At 42.4% G+C, this 26,242-nt stretch overlaps 1 protein-coding gene across 2 annotated transcripts; it reads left to right on the top strand.

Moving 5' to 3' along the window:
* The first annotated feature begins 1,554 nt into the window (after positions 1-1,554).
* Apod (apolipoprotein D) lies at positions 1,555-18,017 on the top strand. Of its 2 annotated transcripts, none has more exons than XM_070029889.1 (5): positions 1,555-1,661; positions 5,764-5,925; positions 10,439-10,560; positions 14,716-14,804; positions 17,538-18,017. In XM_070029889.1, exons 2-5 carry the CDS (start codon positions 5,806-5,808, stop codon positions 17,771-17,773), a joined length of 567 nt encoding a protein of 188 aa, XP_069885990.1. In that variant the 5' UTR covers positions 1,555-1,661; positions 5,764-5,805; the 3' UTR covers positions 17,774-18,017. The 2 variants fall into 2 exon arrangements, with proteins under 2 accessions (XP_069885990.1, XP_069885989.1); XM_070029888.1 differs by lacking the exon at positions 1,555-1,661 and adding an exon at positions 1,923-2,015.
* Positions 18,018-26,242: the final 8,225 nt, after the last annotated feature.

The raw sequence follows: 26,242 nt of genomic DNA, 5'->3' as shown, positions 1-26,242 counted from the left end.
ACCCTCCCCTAACTTCCTCTTATCTCCTGCCCTGCCTGGGTCCTGCCTTCCTCCCATAGTAGGTTCCATTTCCAATCACAGGAGACTAGAATGGGAGCAGGAGGATTCAGCTTTGATCTGGGCAGAGGAAGGTCATTGCCAAGGCCAATGTGGTGCTAGGTGATGACAAAGCTGGGCCTGGAAGCCTTATGTTGTGGGTCACAGACCTGCAACCTGTGCTCTTCCTACAACCCCTAATATGAGGAGGCCTCTTGAGCAAGGCTGTTGGGAGACTCAGCCCTTCAATGTAAGTATCAACCTATCAAGACACTGCAATTGCAGCAGGACAAACTGGGGGCATGTCCTAGGTGCTTCACCATCCTGGAGAGACCACTGATTGCCCATTCCTCAAGGTTCTCATGGGTCTGAGCAGAAGCTAGGATGTATTCAGTCTCCTGAGCCCTTCCTTCCTCTGCTGTCCACCGAGTGACTGTTCACCACATGATTCATGCTCAGTTGATTGTGGGTCTGTATGAATCACAGATGCTCAAGTCCTTAAAGACTGTGCCATCTACTCATCTCTGTGGGTGCCCTGGAGATCATGCTTGTTAGAGGCAAAGGTAGGTCTGAGGTGGCCTCCTGATACCTCAACCAACATGGCTATGTCGGCTGACTCCTCTGATGACCTGGAAGTTTTCTAGTTATTGAAACTGAGGAGTTAGGGGTTACAGTGCCAGTCAAGCTAGAATGTTTGTCACACTTGAATTAGTCTATTTGGCATTCTGCACTGCAGGCAATCTGTGGTGGAAGTGGAAACTCCTCTCTAGTCATCCAGATTTCAAATCTATGATCATCCCTCTGCTCTGCAGATAACTTAATGTGATCCAACGAAAACTACTGCTAGGTTTCAATTTACACTCCGTTCCTCCACCCCTAGCAATATGGAGCTGCCTAGAATATGTAGCTTTGAGGGTCATAAAGGGTACTAAGAGAGGAGCTGCTGAGAGTACTTTGATGTCTCAACTTCAGCTTCATCTGCACCGAAGAGGTATGTCTGCTGGAGATTATAATAACAATCTGTCTCTAGTTCACTGAGGCTCAGAGAAGTAGGGACTTGTGCTGCATCTCACTCAGCAAGCTTGGTCTGATTTTTAATGCTGGCTCTGTTACCTGAGTCATATTCCAGGCTTGGGGTGAAATCCCTGATCCATTGCAGGAAATGAGATTGTTGATTTTTCATTTTCACAAGTAAGGAAAAATAAATACCAGATGTTTGAAAACATGCTACAGTTCATTTTACAGGAACTTAAAAGTACATTCTGATGGGGAAAAAATTAAATTAGAAAATCCACAAGGCAAAAAAGAAAAGATGTTTTGAATGAAGATGTGCTTTGTCTTTCTCTCACATCCATAAACAATATCTCATTGTGCCTTCTCCAGGGAGCAGCTGTGAAGGAAATTGGAGGAAGGGCACAGATAGAACACCCCATCTTTGTACTTCATACAGAGCTGGGCTTTTAGGCTGGCCTTCCTGAACTGTGGGGGGTGTGGCAGGCATGACTACTAAATGTCAATGACCTGATAGATGCTTATAAAAGGACTTGGGAGAAGCCAGTCGCCAAGACTGGCATCTTGACGTGGCTGATGCTGTATGCGGAAATTGCTTTCATCTTGATCAAAAGGTATGTACTGTGGTTTTGTTTTTATTTATAACAAGTGATGCTTACCAGGGAATGGCTTTGCACTGCCCCTTTGCAGCCCATGGAGTGCTTGTACAGGGGCCTCACTAACTTGGTCTCATTTTTCTTCAGCCGTGTAAGGTACAACTAATTAGTATAATAAAACAAATACTATGTAAGTGAGAAGTGTGGATACACTAGGCAGCAGGCCTGTACTCACTCCAAAGTTTCCTCATATCCTACACCCTCCTCCAGTACACAAGACCATGAGAAAATTCCATGCACCAGACTGAACATGAACTCTGCACACGACCCACAGTGCCTGGTTGTAAAAAACCAAGTGAAAACTGGAATCAGGTGAGCAGAATGTTGAATACTCTAGCACCAAAATATTTTGTTGAAATTTATTGTTCTTGTTAGATTGGAAGACTAAAATGAGTCATTATGATTTATTTATTTGGGAAACATATTTTATTTCATCATGAGAAACCTCAAAATCTAGTCTTAATGTTCTATAGCTCCCTGAGGTCCACAGTGATACCCAGGTGGCCTTAGGGAGACTTAGGTTTGAATTCTGGTCTTATGGTGTGTCAGGAAAGAAGCTGGGCAGACTAACCTCACTCAGTACAAGGAGAATGCTAGTGCAGGTTAATTTCAAAGGAGATACTGGACAGTTAGTGTAGAGCACATCTAGGAACTGTGGCTAGGGTTTCCCACAGACAGGCTCAGTGAATATTGGCCGCACTCAGAGCCTGGCCTTGGATAAATGCATCTCAGCCTTGGAAGAATCGCTGGTAAGTTATTTGTTTTATTTTATTTCATTTTTGTGCCATTACTGAGGCTTGAACTCAATGTCTGGGCACTTTCTCTGTGCTTCTTTTGCTCAATGCTAGCACTCTACCACTTGAGCCACAGCCCCACTTCTGACTTTTGGGGACTAATTAGAAATAAGAGTCTCACAGACTTTCCTGCCTGGGCTGGCTTCAAATCATGATCCTCAGATCTCAGCCTCCTGAATAATTAGGTTTACAGATATGAGCCACCAGTGCTTAGTTTGCTCTTAAGTTATTTGAGAGTAGGCTAAAATAATTTAAATTTGTTTTTAAAAGTCACACTCATTAGGATAATCTTCCTATGGTATCAGAAGGTATGAGAATATATGCTTATAAATAATTTATATCTTACCCAAGACCATATGTATACATTAATGATATATTCAATAAATGCTGAGGGAAAGAAAATAGAAGGGACATAGGAAATTAGGAATCTATCAACCTCCCCTCTCTGAAGGAGTTTTAGCCATAGAAACCAACCTCTTGCAACCATGAGGCTTCTCTGCAAGAGATATGGCTAAAGGATATTATCTTTGTTCTATAATTCTCCTACGCACCCAAAATGTGTTTCAGCCTACTGGAGAATGTCTTGTAACAAGACATTTGTCAAAGTAAGACATGGAACTTCTATTATCATTGTTTCAAAGTGCAAAGAGACCCTGTAGAGGATGCACACTGTGTGTTACCCTTTAAGGTTCATGTTAGAGTAAATTAGACTTTGCCAGAAAACAACACAGACATCTAGGTACAAAGAACCAAGAAAAGGTTTATTGCCAGTAAAGGGACAGGCAAGACCCTTCTCACAAGGGAGAGGAAGTCCTGGCTATTGTCTCAGGGGAATTTTTATAAACTCCAAGACTTTGGGAATCTTGCACTCCCAAAGGAGTCACCCTCTCAGGTGACCCATATGACCTGTGAGCTTTAGGGGATCTTGCTGCCTTATATGATTATAGCTGCCCCACAGGAGTGCTATCTCAAGGAAAAGTGGGGTAGAGGCTAATCATTTACTGACTTTACTAGTGTAGCCTAGGGAAAGAGCATGCTAAGCTATGAGTCAGGAGGCTATTGATACACAGGGACTGATGGGAAGAGCTCCTAGGGATACAGGAATCCCTTGAAAATGAATGCAAAGTTTGGTGGATTTAAACAAACTCTCCCGCTTCCCAAAGGTGAAAAAGCAGGTGCTGTTTACATGGCAGTGGAAGCTGGTGGGCAATGGAATCTCCAAGACCAAAAATGGTGGTCCCAATTCAGACTTGATAGAGGGCACCTCAGCAGCTACTACTCCCTCCTCCACCAACACCAGCTGGAAGCTCCCGCCTGAGCTCTTACTCATTATATAACTGTTCTTTTGAAACCCAAGCAACAAAACCTCCAGAAGAAAAGCTATTGATTATTAAAGTTATTTGGAGGTTCAGAGACTCATAATGAAGTGGTTATAATTATTCCTGTTGTGACACATCCTTTTCAGTGCTCAGATCTGAGAACATTTTGCTTGCTTTGACTCAGTCATCTCATCACAGAGAGAAAGGCAGAGAGGTGGAAATAGCTTGTGGGCAGTTACAGGCAAGGAGTCATAAGGAAGGGAGCAGATTGAGGGCAAGTCAGTAAAGGGGGCAGAGAAGAGCCCAGGCTTCCCACAACCTGCCCTCAGCACCCTTCCTTCTCCAGCCACAGACCCCCCTCCCCACCACCCGAGCATCTCTAAGTTGCAATGCTCATTGCACAGTTACACACCAGCTGACAGTCCTTCTAAAGTTAAATGCTCATCATCTACGCCTGTAATAGCAGCTACTCAGGAGGCTGAGATCTGAGGATCATGGTTCAAAGCCAGACTGGGCAGGAAAATCTATGACACTCCTATTTCCAATTAGCCACCAGAAAACCAGAAGTGATGCTGTGGCTCAAGTGGTAGATTGCTCACCTTGAGTTGAAGAGCTCAGGGACAGCGCCTAGGCCCAGAGTTCAAGACCCATGACTGGAAAAAAAAACTCAAACAACAAATTAATTAATTAATTAAAAGGCTCGCAAGCAGGGCACTGGTGGCTCAAGCCTGTAATCCTATCTACTCAGAAGTCTGAGATTTGAGGATCATGGTTTGAATCCAACTCTGGGCATGAAAGTCTATAAGACTCTTTTCTCCAGTAAACTTCTAAAAAAGCCAGAAGTGAATCTACAGCTCAAGTGATAGAGTACTAGCCTCAAACCAAAGAAGCTCACGTAGGGCTGGGAAGGTGGCTCAGTGGTAGAGTGCTTGCATTGCATGCATGAGGCCCTGGGTTTGATTCCTCAGCACCACATAAGCAGAAAAAGCTAGAAGTGGTGCTGTGGCTCAAGTGGTAGAGTGCTAGCCTTGAGGTGAAGAGCTGAGGGACAGCGCCCAGGCCCAGAGTTCAGGCCCCATGACCCTACCCCCCCCCAAAATTAGAAAGTATGACACTGTCTCTGATTTCAATAACTAGCATTTGTTAAGTTTACTTATTAAATTATACATACTTCTCTGTCTCTCTCTCTGTCTCTGTCTCATGAGGTAGGCTCTATATCACCTACACTATATCACCTACACTAGTCTTGAACTTTTGAGCTCAAGTGATCCTCCCACCATAACCCCACATACCACCAACACTGGCTTTATATTAATGGCTTCATTTAATTTACAGAAAGACTCATAAGGTATCCAGGTATGATTATCATTCCCACTCTAGGGGCCAAGAACCAAGGTCATAACTTGGACACGGTTATATTTGGTAGGTGGCTAAGGAAGAGTTTGAGCCTGTTCTCCCCTGAATACTGTTCTCTGTTATAGTCTCAAATCTATTTCTGGGGTTGGTAGAACAGTTCAAGGGTATGGAGGCTGGGGACATTTCCCTTAGGAATCTCATAGGATGCTCAATGCATTGCCCTACTTTGATTTGTTTTTGTTTGTTATTTCATAGGTTATTTGTTTGTTATTTCACTTTCCCTTTGTTTGTCTCCTATCACACCCTAAATACACACTATTGAGTCTGACAGCTTGAGGCCCTAGAGTAATTCTGAGGATAACTAGACATGGTGCCCATCCTGCAGATACATATGTGTTGGGAATAGGGTACAAATGGACACAGCAAGCTAAACATGGGATGAGGGTGTTCAAATGAGGTTCAAAAGACCACACAGTGTCATGGATGATCACGCAGGTACCCCACAGGATGAGGGGTGGCATGAACTGAAAAGGACATATGCTGAAAGTCAGGCACTTACCAGAATCTTTCTCCATCATTGTGTGTCCCCAGGAAGCTCAGACACCTTCAGCTACTTTGTTTCCAGACCCCAAGATGATGAAGATGATGTTGTTGCTCCCACTGGCGGGTCTGTTTGCTGTGGCCCAGGGTCAAGCATTCCACCTTGGAAAATGCCCTACTCCTCCGGTGCAGGAGAATTTTGATGTGAATAAGGTGTGGCAAAAGTCGAACTCTCTATTTGTTTAAAAGAAGCAACACCCTGGGTATGAGTAACACTGAAGTTATTATCAGTCACTGGCCCTCAGTATGAATGATTATTGGTCACACAGTATAACAATTTTAGTTACTTTTGCATTATCATAGTCCCAATACCTGACAGAAACAACCTAAGGGACAAAGGGTTTCTTTGGGCTCCTAGTTTCAAAAATGTCAGTCCATCAAGTCAGGGAGGGTGTGGCACAACAGAGTACTTCATGTCATGGTGGCCAGGGAGCAGAAGAAAAAAAAGAGGAAGAAGCTAGGGCAAGAGAAAGCTCCCTAAGAACATTCTCCCATAGCCCACTTTTTCCAATTAGACCCACTTCCAACCTTTCAACACTTCCCAATAATGTCATCCTATTATGAATCCATCAAGAGACTTGTCTATTGATTAAGTCAGAGCCCTTAAAATCTAATTGTCTCTGAAACCCCCACACAAACTCACCCAGTGTGGTACTTTATTAATCTCCTTTTCTTTTGACAGAACTGGAGTTTGAACTCAAGCAGAACTTCTTATTTGCTAAGCAGGTGTTCTACCACATGTGCCATGCCTCCAGCTCTTTTATTTTCGTGACAGGGTTTCCTTTTTTTTTTTTGCCTGGGCTAGCTTGGGATTCAATCTTCCTATTTAAACTTGCTGTCTCATCTGGAATAACAAGTGCTTGTCACCACACTCAGCTTTTTCTGTTGGGATGAGACCTTGCAGATATTTTGCTTTGAACTATGATCTTTGTATCTCAGCCTCCTGAATAGTTAGAATAATAGGAGTGAACCACTGGAACCTGGCTCCTAGGTGTCTCTTAACCCAACCAAGTTGTCAGTCAAGATTAATACCACGGGAAGTATATGGTAATGGGTCAAAATGTGAGAAGAGGGGCTAGAGACTGAGGGGGCAGAAGCAGTATCCACAGTGTTGAAGGAGCTCCCTCAAGTGGGGTTAGGAAGATGAGATCTATACTGAACCCTACAGTGACTTTCTCCATTAGTATTTTAAGGGACGATCCTTTATTTAGGTAAACTTGGTATACCACAATGAAAGATCCAAGGAATTTAAGTTTTATTTCAATTTTGAGGTTAAAAGGCCCAAGATGCTTTGGAAATTATAATTGATTAGTATTTATAAAATACTAATGTGTTTGTGTGTGTGTGTGCACTAGAGTTTGAACTTAGAGCTTCAATCTCTTAGTTTTTTCACTCAAGACTAGAGCTCTACCATGTAAGCTACACTTTCACTTCTGTTTTTGTTTTTTAATTGGAGATAAAGGTCTCATGTATTTATCTTCCTTAGCTAGCTTCAAACCATGATCCTCAGATTTCAGCCTCTTGAGTAACTGGACTAGTAGGAATGAACAACCAGCCATTCACTCGCTTGCTTCTTTGTCTGCCTGCCTGTCTGCCTGCCTGCCTGCCTGCCTGCCTCCCTCCCTCCCTCCCTTCCCCCCACCCTCTGGTTATACTGGGATTTGAATTCAGGGACTTCAGCTTGTTAGGCAGGTAATTTGCCACAGGAGCTACAACTTCAGCCCTAAAGCTGTTTTAAATGTATTATAAATTGGAACGACTTCTGAAGACATCTATGAAGCCAGTTTAGCTTTACTTTTTTATGTTAAGTGAATGTTAAGTTCAGCATTTTTTCTTTTTTGATCAGTCATGGGGCTTGAATTCAGGACCTGAGTGTTGTTCCTAAGCTCTCCCTCAAGGCTAGCACTCCACCACTTGGAGCCACAGCCCCACTTCTGTTCTGTAGGTGATTAATTGGAGATAAGAGTTTCATGACCTTTCCTGCCTGAGCTGGCTTCAAACTGTGATCCTCAGATCTCAGCCTCCTGAATTGCTAAGATTATAGGTGTGAGTGGTTAGCTAGAAGTACAGGCATGAGCCACTAGCACCTGGAAAGTTCAGCATTTTTAATAGACAGTTGTGCGTGAACAAATGAGTGGACAGTTGTGGTCATAAATGTGGGTATATGTGGGTAGATAATGAGGGTATGTAAAGGTGCACAGGAAATGCAGGTGTGACATTGGACAGGAAGCAGTGTAACTGCCTCCTGTTTGCAGTCCCATTCTGACATTCTGAAGATGAGCTCATTTCTATTTGCTTTGTTGAATAATAAAGTACTTTAAAATTTCTAAAATAATTTCAATTAATATTGGATTTTGCTTTGTTGAATAATAAAATACTTTAAAATTTCTAAAATAATTTCAATTAATATTGGATTAGCTAAGTATACTCGAATAGTTTAAAGTTCTAAAGGTGCAGAAGAGGGCTGAGGGTGTGGCTTATTGGTACTATGCTTGCCCAGTAGGCATAAGGCTCTGGGCACCTCATAGAAACATAAAGCAAAACCAAAAATACTTAAGGTACAGAAGAATACACAATAAGAAAATTTCCTGTTTCCTTTGTACTTCAATTGCCTTCCCCAGGAATAACCAATAAGAATAGAGGATTATGTATATTTTTGGAAACAATGTATTCACAAACAAGAAAATATGTGTACACCTGTAGAAAGCAGAATAGTGGCTTCCAGTGGCCATACCCTAAACTCTGGAACCAGTGGCTAAATTCCTTTATGTGGAAATGGGGATTCTGTAGATGTGGCTCAATAATAAAACTCAGGCTAATCTGGCCACTTATTATTGTGATTATTATTATTATTATTATTATTATTATTATTATTATTATTATTATTGAATTAGCTTGAATTATTCCAGGTTAACCATGTAATCCCTTAAATGTGAGAAACCTTCTGAGCTGTCATCAAACAGAGATCTGATGAAGTATTAAGAGTCAGAGAAAGAAAAAAGCATCAGAGATGCAATATAAAAAGAATCTAATCTACTTTGGCTGGTGTTGAAAATGGAGGGAGTTCAAAACCAAAGAAAGCAGGTGACCCCTAAACCTGATAAAAGCAAAGTTCTCCCCTAGGGCATACAGAGAAGAATGTGGCCCACATCTCCATTTTAGTCTAGGAGACTGAGATCAGAACTACAAGAACTATGAGATAATAAGTCTGAGTTGTTTTAAGCTTGTAGTAATTTATTATGCCACAATAGAAAGCCAGTATCATAACCTCTTCCTCTATTTTTGCACAAAAAATAGCTTAGATAAAGCTACTACATCATTTTGTACCTAGCTCTTTACCATTCTTCATTAAATATATCTGAGATATAATTGCATATCAGTCATTTAAAAGAGGATGCAAAACTGTGTGCTGGTGTCTCAGGCCTTAATCCTAGCTACTCAGGAGGCTGAGATCTGAGGATCGTGGTTCAAAGCCAGCCCAGGCAGGAAAATCTATAAGACTCTTATCTCCAATTAACTACTAGAAAACTGGAAGTGGCCCTGTGACTTAAGGTGGTAGAGCATGGAGCTGGGAAGGTGGCTTGGTGGTAGAGTGCTTGCTTTGCATGCATGAGGCCCTGGGTTTGATTCCTCAGCACCACATAAGCAGAAAAAGCTGGAAGTGGCACTGTGGCTCAAGTTGTAGAGTGCTAGCCTTGAGCTGAGGTGCTGAGGGTCAGCGCCCAGGCCCAGAGTTCACCCCCACAACTGACCAAAAAAAAAAGTGATAGAGCATCAGCTTTGAGCTGAAGAGCTCAGGGACAGCACCCAGGCCCAAGTTCAAGCCCCAACTGACCAAAAAAAAAAAGAGGATGTATAAAGTTCCTTTGGATGAATGTACTATTTATCTAGCACTCTATTTATGTTCACTTAGACCATTTCCTGTCTCTTCTCATTACAAACAGTACTAAAACAAATAATCTTAAAAAACATATTCCCAGAAGTAAAATTGCTAGGTCAAAGTGTGTATGTATTTTTAGTTTTGCTAAATTTTGACAAACAGCCTTCCACAGAAGTTATAAATTGGTATTGTCTATGCTAGGCATTTTTAACAGTAGGAGGGTTCCCCTGGCCCTTACAGGCAGAGTGGCAGCTTCTTTAAAGACAACACTATACTTCTAAGTTCTGGATGGAGAACAAGGTCCTGCAGAGGGATGTCATCTGAATCCTGAGCACCTGTCGGAAGCCTTTGTGGCCAACTTCTGGTGCAGGGTCACAACCAACTTTGAGTCCTAGTGCCCTACAGCCAACATGTCTGACTGCACAAATTTCAAAGATGCTTTGTAAAATCCCGAAACCTTTGAAATGGAAGATTCTTTTCCATCATCTAGACTAATCCCTTCCTTTTTAGGATCTGGAATTTCACACAGGCTTTGACTGAAGAGGGCATTGAGAACATACCTAAATAAAGAGCCCTTCAGGAATAGAATGTAGCATTCAACCAGAGCAGCACACATCCCATTCATTTGTTCTCATTTGAATCAATGTCTTGCTCAGTTACACAGGGAACAATGCAGCCTCTTTTGCTGGTTTCCCCAGGAAAGGGCTCTGCTCTAAAGGACAACAGGATAGAGTTCGCAGGTCCCCAGTGAGACCCAGAGTTTTGCTCTATTTGTTATCTCCACAGTATCTTGGAAGATGGTATGAAATTGAGAAGATCCCAGTGAGCTTTGAAAAAGGAAACTGCATCCAAGCAAACTATTCTTTAAAGGGAAATGGAAACATCAAAGTGCTAAACCAGGAGATGAGGTAAGTGACTACTCACAGAGTCCGGGCATGGTGCTGGCCTGGGGTGACTGGTACCTGTGTAATTGGAGTCAGGGAGAAGATAAGCATGCCTCAGGACTAAAATGCAGTCATTTATTTCATTAGCTACCTGCTGGGCACTGATGAATACCATGCCCTTGGAGAAGCACGAGGGTCTCAACAGTACCCTTCACTGTAAGAAGCACTGGTACCAAAGACATTGGGACCACCTTGTACCAATGGTCCCCAAGCCCTTTCTGAACCATCTGCTCACAAAAACCTTCAGCTTTGCTTGGAACTGGGAACATTTCACCTCCCATCACAGTTTATCCTGTCTCTGGGCAGATTTACTTGTTGGGAAACTCCTTTCTTAAGGCAAGAATCAAATTCCTATATACACATATGTTCATTCTAGGTTATGCAAACCTAGGGGATACTTCAGGAGTATGATTACTGAGGGGTGTGTGTGTGTGTGTGTGTGTGTGTGTGTGTGTGTGTGTGTGTGTGTGTGTGTGTGTGTGTGTGTGTGTGTGTGTGTGTTAATACTGGGGCTTGAAATCAGCATGTTGTGCTCTCACTTGGCTTTTTCACTTATAGCTGGTGCTCTACTACTTGAGCCACACCTCTACTTCCAGCTTTCTTTTGCTAGTTAATTGGAGATAGAGTCTCTGGGACTTTCTTTTCAGGGTGGCTCTAAACTGTGATTCTCAGATATCAGCTTCCTGAGTGGATAGGGTTACAGACATAAGCCACTCTCACCCAACTATGGAGGGCTTTTAACACTGATATTTGAGCCAAGATTTACACATTGGGAAGCAAACATAAACTTAAACAGCGCCAAGAAGTCCTTCCCAGCCACCTTCTATCCACAAAGGTAACAGCATCAACAAACACGTTAGGTATTTCCTATGTGCAAGATACTATTCTATGTGTGCATGTGTGCAAATTAATACATGCTCATTAATGCTCATAATAACCCTGAAGTAAAAACTATTGTTAATCCTATTTTTATGGATGAAGAAACTTAGGTAGAGAAAAGTAAGTTTACTACAGAGTGGATAAATGATTTAAAAAACTAGCATTTGAATCCGGGAGAAATGAAATAGAGAGAAGAACTGAAGACAGATGAAAGATACTGCTGGGAAAGGTTGTCCTTCCTGTTTGCTATAGGTTTGGAGAACTGTGTTCAATACCAAGAAAACAACTACTATCATGTGGAGTTCCGAGGCTCTCAGAGATTCTCTGTGGCCATCCACTATCCACCAACCTCCCTGTCTAACAGCTGACCCTGTACCCCTGCATAAACCAGAATAGTGAAGGAAGGATCTTTATTAAAAAAGAAAAAGAACAAGTCCAGCTCATTTCAGAACTCCAGGAAAGGGCTGCAAGAATAGAGATGCAGTTACCAGAGATCTCACAGGAATTTCATAGGCCCTTATTAGTCAGCTGTTTGATGTAACAGTGAAATCTCAGAGGTAATTAGCTTGGAAAGAGAAAAGGTTTATTTTGGCTTATGGTTCTGGAAGTACCAGTCTGAGATCCAGCACCCCATCCTTTAAGCCTCAGGTAAGGGTGGCCCATCATGGTGGGAGTGAAGCAAACCACTCCCCTCAGGAGCCAGAAAGCAGAAAAGAGAAATAAGAAAAAACCAGGGTCCCACAATTGCCTTGAGGGCACACCCTAGTAACCCCAGGACTTCCCACTAAGCTCCACTTCCAAAAGTCCCCCCACCCCACATCTCCAATAGCACCACCCTAAGGCCAAGGCCTTTAACATGGACATTGGAGGACCTTTATTCAAATCAAAGTAGGCAACCAAGTTGTAATGATCTTATTTTAAGTATTTTTTCCCATTCTAAAACCACAAAGCAGAGATTTCTCCTTCTATTTCTCCATCTCTTTTGGAGTGGCTAGGGCCCTCTATCCCTGCCTCTAAGACTACACCTGTTTCAGACACAGAGTAGGTGGAGCAAAGCTTATTAGCTCAGGAAAAGATGTGGCTTCTCCTTTTAGGATGGCTACCAGATGAGAAGATGTGGCAGGGAATCTGGGCAAGGGAATTCTCAGCCAGAATCAGAGAAACTGAGGGTTTAGAGTTCAGCTGCCTTGTATTACATCCTAGTTCTGCCACTCAGTATGTGATCATAGGTTAGTTAGGATTATCCTGTAGGTAATAATAAAATACTCCTCCATGAGACTGTTTGAGCATTAGGTGAGGAAACACATGTAAAACTCTTAAGACAGTGTTCGGCATGTAGTAATCATTGAATAAACTTGACCTTTTAGGGCTAAGCTGCTTCTACCTTTGCAAATACAAACACATTTTTCCATTGGTAAATTGTGAATTTCTGATCAAAGACTGGTGTTTTGGAAACTGTTGTGTGGAACAAAATACAAATGATGGCAAAAAGGGAAGGACTGTGTTGGAAAGAGAGTGAGTTGTTGCTAAGTTACTGACTGCAGAGAGAAACAGACCAGTATTCTAGCTGCCTGAGTTCCAGGTGAGAGAGCAGGGCATGCCCTTCAGCCCCTGGTATCAAACAGACAATACAGCCAGGAATATGAGAGTACATTTCCCAAGCTTCCTTACTGGTTGCTTATTGTCTGGCTTCTAGAAAATCTATCATCACGAACCTGCACTAACTTGCTGACCTTCTAACATGTGATTACTTTCATTTTAATCTAGCTGGCTTGCTTGAGGATTGATGGACAGCTAGCTCCTGTTACCTCCTAAGAAGGGTCTTCAGCTACCTGAGCACTTCCCTTCTCTACCCCCATGTCCAGGCCTTTCTCCTTTCCCTGCAGGATCATGGGATCATTGGGAGTTAACCAGAAATGTCCCAGGTTCCCTTGAAAGTGTGCAAGTATTGTATTCAATCTAAGACTATCACTTTTAAGAAGGGTCATCATTTTATGTACCACCAAGAAAGAAATGGCACTTCCAGGGGCGAGTCTTAAATGACATCAGCCTAACCAAACACATGTTTTAATGTGCAAGGTCTAGAATCACCTGACAACCACTAAGTCAGTGTCCGTGTCTCTCTACTGCTTGTTTTTACCTAGTCCACATCAAAATCTGCCATACTTGCTTGGATGCTTGCTTAACTGGTATGGGCTTCTGAGCTCAGCTCCCTTGATGAGACATGACACCACTGAGACCCAAGGAGAGGAAAGCATCTGCAACTCCAGACTCCCTGGATGTTTTGCATTATTTTCACTGGTCAGCTTCCTCCTTTGACTCTCTCATTTGTGAGGAAGTGAATCTTCTCTCTGTGTTGGGCTATTTTGCCACATTTTTCTTCTATTTTGCTCCCCCTCTCTTTAGAGTTTGGGAGCAGGAAATGGGTTGAAAAGCAAACGACAGATGGTCCAAAAGAACAGCGTTGAAGGAAAAAGGCCTAAACAATTATCGAAATCCAGACCATTTCCATAGTTACTTCTTATCACTGAGTCCTGCCTTTTCCCACTTGGTCTCTCAAAGGAAGGTACAAAGTGTGCATGCGTGTGTGTGTGTATGTGTGTGTGTGTGTGTGTGTGTGTGTGTGTGTGTGTGTGTGTGTGTGTGTGGCATATGTATGTACTGGGGCTTGGACATAGGACAAAGCTGGAGCTCTACTACCTGAGCCATAGCTCTATTTCCAGCTTTTTGATGGTTAGTTAGAGAAAAGAATCTCATAAGGGGCTGGGAAGTTGGCTCAGTGGTAGAGTGCTTGCCTTGCATATGCCTGAGGCCCTGGGTTCGATTCCTCAGCACCACATAAGCAAAAAAAAGGAAAAAGCTGGAAGTGGCACTGTGGCTCAAGTGGTAGGGCACTAGCCTTGAGCTGAAGAGCTGAGGGACAGTGCTCAGGCCCAGAGTTCAGGCCCCACAACTGGACCAAAAAAAAAAAAAAAAAGAATCTCATAAGACTTTCCTGCCCAGGCTGGGTCTCAACTTCAAGACTCAGATGTTAGCCTTCTGAGTAGCTAGGATTATAGGTATGAGCCACTAGTATCCAGTTCCAAGACTGCTTTTGAGAGCCTTACACCAGAAATCACCATGTTGGCCAGCATGGTTCCTTGAAAGGCATAAATCTTGACTTTTCAATGAGTTGTCTTTTTTTCCCTTCATTTAAACTCTCTTTCTTTCCTTTTCTCTTTTGTTTTCCACTTATTACAGACCTGATGGAACTGTGAACCAAATTGAAGGTGAAGCTACCCAGAGCAACCTTACAGAGCCAGCCAAGCTGGGAGTTAAGTTTTACCAGTGTAAGTATCCATTTTTCTCAGGAAATTTAAGGCATAAACATATGCAAATGGAAGTCTATGCCTTAGTTGGAGGACTTCTGTCACACCGAAGTGCCATCCATCAGGGCACAACACACAAGTATTTGAGTACACACTCCATACCATTCACTGGGTTAGGCCCTGAGATGAAATGATGTGCACGACAAAGCTGGCCTTGTCCTTCGTAAGTGGACATCCCAATAGGCTGCTGATCTGCAACCAGATTTACCATAGGATGATCCGTGGTGTTCCTTCAGATGAGCCCTAAAGGGAAGCGTATGTGGCACAAGCGGCAGGAGAACTATTATGGTGTTACTTCTCAGGGGAACAGAAGACCCCAATTTAGAAGGTGTGAGTAGTACAACTAACATCTCTTATGGGAGGCAAGAGATGCAAGAATGAAGGCAAATTTGAGCCCTGGCACTGCCACTTTCTAGTCACGTTGTTGGGACTCTAAGAGAGATGTAATCACAATCCGCCCTGGATTCTAAGATAATTGGAGAATGGACACAGGAAACAGGAATAGAACAATGTCCCTGGAGACAAACTGGAGAGCTGAGCTTCAAACAGTGAGGTTTTCTAATGCTGGAAAGTATTTGGGATACCTTCTCCATCCTTCATAGCAGATGTTGAAGTCACCAGCTGCAAGAGAAATCACTATCCCACCACCCTACCACCCTTAAGAAACACACACACACACACACACACACACACCCCAGTGAAGTCTAGAGAAAAAGATCTTATTTACAGATCAAGGAAGGAATGTTGGAAGGAGAAAATAGCACTTCCCACCTATATGACTTTGAGCAAATAACTTCACATTTACCTACTAGGAATATCTTCCCAGTGTCATGAAGAGAAACTTAGATAGTGCATGTTCTGTACACATTTATTCAAATTAGTTCTTGTCATTTTTACAAAGAAATTGAAGAGCAGGAGAGCTGAGTGATGAGGGAAGCTACTGAACTATCTAGAGGTAGATTTGGACTTCATTCCCATGCCTCCAAACTCTTAAGTGAGTTTCTTTCAATAAAAAGATGGGGAAGGACTTGGGGAATGGAATGAAGATCAAATATCATTTGCACCATCCTCATAAGGAACATTGGAACAGGAGTTCACAGAGGCCTGAGCTGTTTCCTGGGGAAGATGAGAAGGATTTATTCTGGCTGGAGGACTTAGATATTTACACTGGGCCTTGCAGAGTATATGGGGGATATGGGAATGAATGGTCTAAGTGGAGGGAATGGTATGGGAGCTGCCTGGATAAAGAAGCCAGAGCAAGAGAGGCTGCATAGAGTGAGGGAAAGGGTTAAGGGTGCCCTTGAGTGCCATGAGAGAGAGTTCACATTGCAATCAATGCCTGTAATAAGAGATTGTCAATGTCTCCTATATTGACATAGCTCTCTGTTGTGTCAATAGAGAGAGCGAGAGGAAGGTTTCTGTATTAAAAGGAACTATCTGGAAAAACATATTCTTGAGAGCTAATACTCTGTGAGGGGAAGACAGAATGGGAATGTGCAGGTAGTATATGTTCTTGCTGCTGGAAAAGATAGGAAACAAAAACATTTCCCCCTCCCTACCAAGTCATGCAGTGTTCAAGACTTTTTCCAACTGGGGTCATGCAGAGCAGCTGAGCCTCACAGACAGATGGTATAGACTTCCCACCCTTGTGAGTGAGGCAGGCAGGGCACTGACAGTGCTGGAAAAACATGTTAAAAGTCAGGATTCCATCCTGGCTTCCTCCCAGCATCCTCTGTTTCCTCTGATTCATTTATAAATGAAGAGTAAAAGGTAGGAAGGAGCTTGATGGCTGGCCCTCAGGTATCTTGTATTTCCTGATAAGCATCTGGGTCCTGAACATCTGACCAAACTCTGACTAGCTTCTCAGGTCATTCATAATGGAGAGATATTTTTTAGTGGAGGAAGTGGGCTACTTGAAACTCAGGAAAGCAAATCACTCCCAGAAAAGCCATTTGGGATTTCTAGGGGACAACATACAGCTTCTGCTTGGTACCTTTTCCATGGCTAGACTATGAATCTTTCTGGGCCTCCACTGTAGAAGCCCATTCACAAAGGAAGTTTCTAGATCCAGATAGGGTAATTTCTCCATCTCTCCAGTTAGAGTACCCTTTAATCTTTGGGTTTCCACACATTATGGATATCAATTGAGAAACTTTTATGGCTACTGTGATAGAAACAACTTATAAACCATAACCAACTGGCTTACCACACTAAGAGTGGGAAGATTTGCAGGGATCATACAGAAAGGACAAAAAAATCAGCCTCTGCTTTCTCCCCCAGGTAGATTCTAGAAAAAGTTGGGTGGTACACACTGAAATCCTGGGGCCCTAGCCCTATATTCTTTACTTACTTGGCTAGGTGATAACTCCATGTGCACTGGTCCAAAGGATACACCTGAACCCCCTACTTGTCCCCAAGAAACCTTCTTCTACCAGGAAGGAGGGTATAACAATGGCTCTTAATGCTGGCCAAACATTAGAATCACTGGGGAGCCATTAAAAGTACCAACCATCTGCAGATCTGAAGCTAAGGAAGAAGTACAGGAAAGTGGGCTTAGTATCTCTTAAAGACCCCATATGATTCCACTGTAAAAAACAGTTAATAACTCCTGACCACAAACAATAGGCTCCTATCCTGCAGATGTGGCTTCTCTTGCCTGGGTCCTTTCTCATGCTGTCTTCCCCTGGTTCTCAGTGATGCCATCCTCGCCATACTGGATCCTGGCCACCGACTACGAGAACTACGCCCTCGTATACTCCTGTACCACCATCATCTGGCTCTTTCACCTGGATCATGTCTGGATCTTGGGAAGAAACCCTTATCTCCCTCCAGAAACAGTGACCTATCTAAAAGATATCCTGACTTCTAATAACATTGACATCGAGAAAATGACTACAACAGATCAGGCAAACTGCCCTGATTTCCTGTAAGAAGGCTCAGAAGGAAGCTGCAGAACACTCCATGTTATTTCTTTTGCTTAGCTTTCCCCCACCCACCCCAGCCGACCCCTTATAAAGGCAAACCAACCAATCATCATAAGCCACTGCCTCTGGAGTTTGACTACAGAGGCCCATGGAAAAAAAGTCATGGAAAGTTGGCTCAAATACAGCTATGCCCCACCCCATTACCCTGCTAGCCTAATAATAAATACATTGCCGACCTATTGTGCTCACAGTGGAATTCCTATTAGCTTGATTATTGTGGGTTTCTATTATAAATCTATGCTTAGAAATACTGCAACTCTTACATTAAAAAAAAGAAAAAAAACAAAGCTCTGAATGGGTCTAGTTTAAAAGTAGTAATCCTGTTCTGGGAAGGGAAAGCTGATAGCAGACATTTTTGGGTGACCTGGAACCAATACCCCATTCTGCAACAGAGGCTCTTATAGGGGAATGATTTAGGGGTTTTGAAGTTCTGTCAGGCAAGTTTCTTGAAGGTCTTATCATCTTATTATCTCATCAAGATAATGAAGAATGGCCACTGCAGGGGATGCATGGGGGTCATGCAAAGAAGGAGGGAGTCCGAGAGGGAGAGGATAGGGGGTTAGAAAAAAAAAGAGTTAAAAATCTTTTAGTCTTTTTTCAGTTTACACCAACTGCATTCTGGGCATTGAAAAACCCAGAAACTCTGTTCTTCCACAGAAGCTCATAGTCTCACAGTCTAGTAAAGAAGACATGTCTTTACTTGTTTGTTACTACAACCTATCAAGTACAGGTGTAGGGGTACATGGAGGGGGTCCTGGGAGCTCTAAGAAAACCCCAACCACTATGAGACACAGGAAGCCAAGGGAAAGCAGTCCTTCCTGGGGCCTTACCACTTCCCTTCTCTGCCAGGGAGTCAGAACCATCTTGACTTGGACATTTTCACCACGTGATTTATAAAATCAGAAAGACCTCACAACCATCACCCTGAAATTTCACTTAAGTCACATACATTTTATAGTCTACTAATGTCTTGGGAAATGAAATTTGAGCTTTTCAGTAAGACTTTTCCTTAAAAAAAAAAAAAAGGACAAGAATATAAAACATTGATTTCCTTGAGCCTTTGAGACATTTTTATAAATCAAATAAGAACCTAGAATGTAGCTTCTAATTTAAAATGCCAAAAGGCTAGAAAATACAAGGCAAAAAGGCAAGGAGAAGGAGGAAGATAGTTAAGAACCTCTTCCAACTCTGCAGGCTGACCCCTGTGCATTGCCCAGTGCTCACCAACCAATTCTAACATGCTATGATTACACAAATGGTCGCCTGTCTTTTATCTCATGGTAAAAGTAAACTGTGATCTCATTCCTTTCAACAAAGCAAGGCCATTTTACACCTTTTTGAGTGTCATGCTCAGTACATAGGTTTAATTATTTTATGTGAATGAATTGCTCAGTGAGTGGGTAGATGAGTAGACTTTATTGAATTTTTGTAAAGAAGGGAAAGGAACGTATAAAGTAGTTAATCAAGGGTAGGTGAGCTTGAGGAAAGCATTTGAAACTCCAGAGGACAGCATGTGGATGCCGTGTCTCTCGAGGAAACAACAAAAATCTAGAAGAAAAGTAAGGGTAGCCAGTCCCCCATCCATTACTTGTCCCAACAGTCATCAACTTAAGACCAATCCTGCTCCAGCTATCACCCACTGCCAATTTTTTTTGTCCCCTTAAGTGTATGTTCTGGTACTGTTCTGGTACCGGGGCTTGACCTCAGGGCCTGGGTGCTAGCCCTTGGCTCTATTGCTTAAGGCCAGTGCTCAATCACTTGAGCTACATCTCTAATTCCAACTTCTTGCTGGTTAATTGGAAATAAGAATTGCATGGACTTTTCCTGACTAGGCTTGACTTTGAACCAAGATCCTCAAATCTCAGCCTCCTGAGTAGCTATGATTACAGATGTGAACCACTGGTGACTGGCTTCTTAAAGTGTTCTGCTGCAAATCCCAGATAACAGATCCTTTACTTTCCCCATAGCTTTCTAAGCGCACATTACTAGCAAATATAGTGCAAATTTCCAAGTTATGTTTTATATCCTGGGGTTACTCAGGACATAATGTAATCTCCATATAACTAAACAAGTATTTTACATAGATAAAAATATTATCAATGGTATTTTTACATCTAGATGAAAGAAAAGATGTATCCACAAAAGTGCTCTTTGTAACTTTCCACATAGCAACTCCAAGCTGAAAGGTTAAATTTAAAACAGAGAAGTAGGATCATAAATTCTAGAACAGCCACTGGTATCATGCCATGCAGTCATTAAAAAGAAATCAGCAGGCCTAAGTGGCTGCCACACCCACACTCCTGCTAGGGGAGCCCCTGCTGGCGGCCTTGCTGCCCTGCAGAGCTACAATGTGAGTCAACTTACACTGTCACATCTGAATGAATCAGGGTAGGTCTGCTTGAACTAGTGATAACCAATCCCCAGGCAGGACAGCAACTTTGTTGTTTTGATAGGTTGTGAGGTTTAAATTTAGGGCCTTCGAGCTATCCTTGAGCTGTTTTGCTCAAGGCTAACACTCTTCTACTGTGAGACAGACACAGTACCATTTCTGGGTTTCTGATGATTAATTGGAGATAAGAGTCTGTAAGAGTCTGTAAGACTCTTATCTCTTACAGATTGATTCTCAGATCTCAGCCTCTTGAGTAGATAGGATTACAGGTATGAGCCACCGGTGCCAAGCTGAATAGCAACTTTTGATTGAAAAAGACAGACTGGAACATCAAATTGGGATTTGACTTTCAGGGATCTGGAGAGAAGAGGGCTAAAATCTCCAAAAGTGTAAGGTCACATAGTTTGGGGTAACTATGATGGGCAATATACAATGGAATTTCTGATAATTCAGAGTAGAAATGCAGACATCAGCAGAGACCCTGCCACCCACCCCAAACCCCTGATAGGAGCTTTGGTTGCTGATGGCTTTCCAGGTCCCCCTGGCAGCATTGGTTGCTGATGGCTTTCCATCTCCTAGCTCAATTCCTGCAAAGCTTACATTCCTTCCTTGGGTTTCTGCAAGATTACACACACACACACACACACACACACACACATACACACACACACACTTTTTAAAGATAATTTAACATGATGAAGTAAAATGTTCCTTGCAACCAAAATAACCCTAGGACAAAAGTGTTCACAGATAAAGTTAAGTGAAAAAAAAAAGAAAGTATTTGAACTATGTTGTATTTATAGACACAGAAATGATGGCAAGGACTTAAAGTGAAAGAGAAAATGGAAGCAATTAACATGTTAGAATAGAGCAATTATGAGTAATTTTTTTTTTCTCTGTGCCAGTATTGGGGCTTGAACTCAGAGCCTAGGCACAGTTCCTAGCGTTCTCACTCATGGCTGGCTCTCTACTACTTCAGCTACAGTTGTGCGTCTGTCTTTCTTGCTGGTTAACTGGTGATAAGAGTCTCAAGGATTTTCCTGCCCAGACTGGCTTCAAACTCTGATCCTCAACTCTCAGCCTTCAGAGTATATAGGATTATAGACATGAGCCACCAGCATCTAGCTATGGGTGACTTTTCCCCCTTTTACTATTGGTCTTTGTAGTATGGCGTTATACAGATATAGACAGACAGACAGGTAGATAGAGATAGATATGTAGATACCTAAACAAAGATGTATACACATATACAGTCCCAAAGCATGCTTTTAGTTCAATGTAACCCTTTGCTGGGAAGTTGAATGTAAGTCCTCTCCAAAACGGGCCTCTTCTGACAACTACCTGAGATTTGAGGCCTGTTTGAATCTTAATGAATCATAACCAGATACCTCTGAGATAGAGATACTATTTGTGAACACAGGATGTGTTCTAGTCTGTATATTGTCTATTAAGGCAACCATTATTTACTATAAGGAGGCCCTCTACATTTCCAGGAGACACCATGGAAGATCTAAAGTAATTTAGGAAAATATTGTTTCATTTTATAACAGACTTCCCCCTAGAGCAATCATTTTCACCTTGAAAGTTATGAGTAACTATGATGATTTTTAACATTTGCTAAAAATTGTCAACTTTTATACTATTTGACTATTTGTAATATTAAAATAGACTCAAGAGTTATCTAATATTTTTCTGTAGAAAGGATGAAGTGGAAATTTCAAGAAGTGTGGTGGGAAATAGAGACTTGGATCTAACACTTGCTTTCACCCACCACAAATTGGATCCTTACTGCAGCAGATCTCTATAACGAATAATAAAGGAAAATTTTGCTGAAAAGGAGTAAATACCTTTACTTTTTAAAGGGAAAGCAAACCAAAAACATTTATAAAATTAACCTTTATGCATGTGCATATCTGAGGAAAGCTAGGAGGAGGGCACAGAATCAGAGGGAAACAGAGGGAAAAATACAACAGAGGGGTCCATCAGCTGCAATGGACATTGATGAAAATGAGCAACTCAAGGGCAGTGATGGGAAGGAGGGAATGAGAGAGAAAGAGGGAACAGCTTACACTGAGCAAAAGGAGAGAAATATACATATTATCCGATTTGGAAGAAATAGCTGTAGTGTCCAAGTTTGTAGAGTCCATAGCTTTATAGACCACGATAATGACAATGAGCCTCGTGAAGGTTAAAATTTGCTTGTGACTAACTATCACTATCCCACAGGACTGTGAAATTTGTGAAATTTATGTAATCACTTAATCTCAATAAAAAATTTTTTAAAGATTAACCTTTAGTCACACATAGTAGTGCATGCCTGGAATCCCAGCACTTGGGAGGGGACACAGGAGGATTGTAAATTTGAAACCAGCCTGAGCTAATAAGATTTCATCTCAAAAAGCAAAAACAAATTAGACTAACCTTGTACTTTGTATCTTCCTCTAAACCGTATATGTATGCACTATACAAAAATAATACACATTGTCTTGCTACATGCTATATTCTATGAATGTATTGGAAATGTTATATTTTATTGTCCTGAGTTTTCCTAGTCTGAATATTATAATTGAAATATAAAGAAGTCCACCTTAATCTAGCTCCTCGGCATATTTAGAGTACTTAGTGACCTAGGTTGCTAGTTAACCTATGTCGACTCTCAACAAACTAAGTCAGAAGGGAATTGGGGACAAGAGCTACCAGAGACTTTGCCCAATGTGTGTGATGTGGCCAAAATGCAAACTTTATCCCACATCTCTTAGCTTGTGGGTACAGAGCCCTAGTGATTCCTCTGGATACCTGTAGAGGGTGCGATGCTCAGCTTCTCTCCTGCCTCCTCTGCACCTGGCATCTCTTCCTCCTGCCTACTTTTGTCTCTTCCCTCTTGATCCTTCTTGGCACCCAGTCTGCTGCCCTCTATCAAGGCATGCTTATGATCACCTGGGGAAAGTGGAGATCACTTTTCTGAGAAGGCATCTCAGGATGGGAGAGAGTACATAAAAGAGGGTGAAGTGCTTCAGATTTTCTCCCAGGTCACAACTGAGAACCATTACTTTTTCAAAAGAACTGACCATGCTTCCCATGTGTCCAACCTCTATGCCATTAGTAGACATCTTTTCTCTTCTGGACATGCCCTACTGTCAAAATCCAACCCACCAAGTTGGGCACGATAGTTCACTCTTTAATCCCATCACTTGGGAGGCTTATGCAGGAGGATCAATAGTTCAAGTCTAGCCAGGGCTAAATGGTGAGATTCTTTGGGGTTTTTTGTTTTTTGTTTTGTTTTGTTTTTGTTGGTCATGAGGCTTGAACTCTGGGCCTGGGCACTGTCCCTCAGCTCTTCAGCTCAAGGCTAGCAGTCTACCGCTTGAGCCACGGCACCACTTCTGGCTTTTTTCTTTTTTGCTTATGTGGTACTGAGGAATCAAACCCAGGGCCTCCTGCATGCAAGGCAAGTGCTCTACCACTGAGTCATCTTCCTAGCACGCACGTACACACACACACACACACACACACACACACACACACACACAGCACCACCACCAGAAATTTGTTCTCTCATAGTTCTGAAGACCAGAAGTCTAAAATCAATATCATTGGGCAGGAATGGATGAAGGTACAACCAGAGATGTGCTCCTTCTGGAGGCTATATGAGGATAATATACTCCTAACCTCTTTTAGGTTTAGGTGGCTGCCAGCATTGCTTAGTCTGTAGTCAAATCACTCCTACTTCACATTTTTTTGCCCTATATCCATGAGGTCTTTGAGAGAGAGAGAGAGAGAGAGAGAGAGAGAGAGAGAGAGAGAGAGAGAGAGAGAGAGAGAGAGAGAGAGAGAGAGGAGAGAGAGAGAGAGAGAGAGAGAGAGAGAGAGAGAGAGAGGGGGGAGAGAGAGAGAGAGAGAGAGAGAGAGAGTATGAAAGAGAGAGAGAGAGAAAGAGAGTTTTCCTTCTAAACATTCTTTTTTTTTGTGGTCAGTCATGGAGCTTGAACTCTGGGCCTGAACACTGTCCCTCAGCTCTTCAGTTCAATGCTAGTGGCACTTGAGCCACTGCGCCACTTCTGGAGTTTTCCATTGCCCTCCTATAAGATATTCAGGGGGCTGGGAAGGTGGCTCAGTGGTAGAGCGCTTGCCTTGCAATGCATGAGGCCCTGGGTTCGATTCCTCAGCACCACATAAGCAAAAAGAAAAAAAGCTGGAAGTGGTACTGTGGCTCAAGTGGTAGAGCACTAGCCTTGAGTTAAAGAGCTGAGGGACAGCGCCCAGGCCCAGAGTTCAGGCCCCACGACCGGACCCAAAAAAAAAAAAAAGATATTCAGGATGGGCTGGGAAGGTGGCTCAGTGGTAGAGTGCTTGCCTTGCATTCCTGAGGCCCTGGGTCTGATTCCTCAGTACCACATAAGCAAAAAGAAAAAAAGCCAGAAGTGGCGCTGTAGCTCAAGTGATAGAGTGCTAGCCTTGAGCTGAAGAGCTGAGGGACAGCGCCCAGGCCCAGAGTTCAGGCCCCACGACGGGACCCCAAAAAAAAAAAAAGATATCCAAGATCTACCTGAGAAAGCCCAGATAAGTCAGGATAATCTTCCCATCAAGATTCTTAACCTAATCACATCTACAAAGACTCTTTTTGTAAATTAATTTTTATAAATTAATCAATTTCAGCCCCTTGCAAGGATGCTTTATTTTCTTATGATGCATAGTAATAAAAGATAGAAGTTCCACCTTGGGCCAGGACCACTTCACAAAAGGAGAGGAGGAAGAGGAAGAATCACTACTTTCTCATCCTCAATGTGGAGATGACTATGAATACACTGTCAGAATTCATAAGTTCATCTGAAGAATGAGCTTCAGGAAATGTCCATTGGGCACTCAGTGAGATTGGGAAATTTTCCATGAAGAGATGGGGTCTCCAGATAGGTTCATTGATGTACTAGGCTCAACAGAGGTATCTGAAGGAATAATGACTGTCCCGTATTATACTGATGTGTGGTTGTCCATAATGTGAATTATAAAGACTCACCAAACAAGAAAAAGAAAACAAACAAAAAACCAAAACATTTTCAAGTCCAAGCAGAATGGATGCTGATTCCTAGCAGCAGAATTTCAAGCATTGTAGACAAGTCAACGGAAAAAAATTTCAAGCATCTTACATTGGCCACTATCAGCTCCATATACTTTCAGTCCAAGCCTTCTGTTTCCCACTCCACCATGGTCAAATTGCAGCTAGTCCTCTGTGAGTCACATCCATCCCCAGGAGATGACAAATGCACTCAGGAACTCTCTGGCCAGCTTAGGAAGAACTGGAAGAAGCAGGTGGCTCCTCCTTTGTCAGTGAGTTTCAGCTGTGAGTTAAGTGGGTGTTTGTACTTTGCTTGCAGCTGAGTCCAAACAGAGAACCAGAACCAGGGTGTGCAACATAGAGTCAGAGGACTCCCTGCATCCTCCCTCCCAAGTGAGGGTGTGGTTGGTAAGAGCCAGGACCAACCCACTGGGAGATGCTTTGGAAATCCACAATGTAGTGCCATTTTGCTTAAGGGCGTTTTTGTCAACAAAGGACATTGTGCATTGGAAGCTGTCTAGATGGGTAATTTTTGAACCTATAAATTATTAACAAGAATAATTGGAGGGAAGGAAGGAAAGAAGATATTAAGAAAGCGTAGTACCAGAAGCAGAGTTGTGGCTTAAGATGTAGAGCACTAGCCAAAAGTGAAAAGGCTAAACTAGAGCAAGAGATCTTGAGTTCAAACCCCAGTACCAACACAAAGAAAAGAAGAAAGAAAGAGTATGGGAGGAAGGTGAGTTTGATCAAAGTACCTTATATGCATACACGTATTTGTGAAAATACAATCCTTCATACAATTAATTTATTAAAAAAAACTTTTGGTGGTATAGAGTTTGATTGCAGGGCCTCTTGTTTACTAGGTACGTGCTCTACCATTTGGACCCCCAGCTCTTCTTTGCTTTTAGTTATTATTTTATATTTATTTTGTCTGAGCTGGATTTGAAATTCTATATTCCTGATCTCTGGCTTT

This window comes from Dipodomys merriami, unplaced genomic scaffold (genome assembly GCF_024711535.1).
Source record: "Dipodomys merriami isolate MVZ:Mamm:240054 unplaced genomic scaffold, mDipMer1.0.p SCAF_2, whole genome shotgun sequence".
NCBI classification, from domain to species: domain Eukaryota; kingdom Metazoa; phylum Chordata; class Mammalia; order Rodentia; family Heteromyidae; genus Dipodomys; species Dipodomys merriami.
This window is presented reverse-complemented; position numbering and strand designations above follow the sequence as displayed.

Coding starts and splice junctions, on each gene's coding strand:
- Apod (XM_070029888.1), top strand. CDS start 1,938: ATGCACCAGACTGAACATGAACTCTGCACACGACCCACAGTGCCTGGT. Junction 2,016..5,763: donor CAAGTGAAAACTGGAATCAG/GTGAGCAGAATG, acceptor GTGTGTCCCCAG/GAAGCTCAGACACCTTCAGC. Junction 14,805..17,537: donor GGGAGTTAAGTTTTACCAGT/GTAAGTATCCAT, acceptor CCTGGTTCTCAG/TGATGCCATCCTCGCCATAC.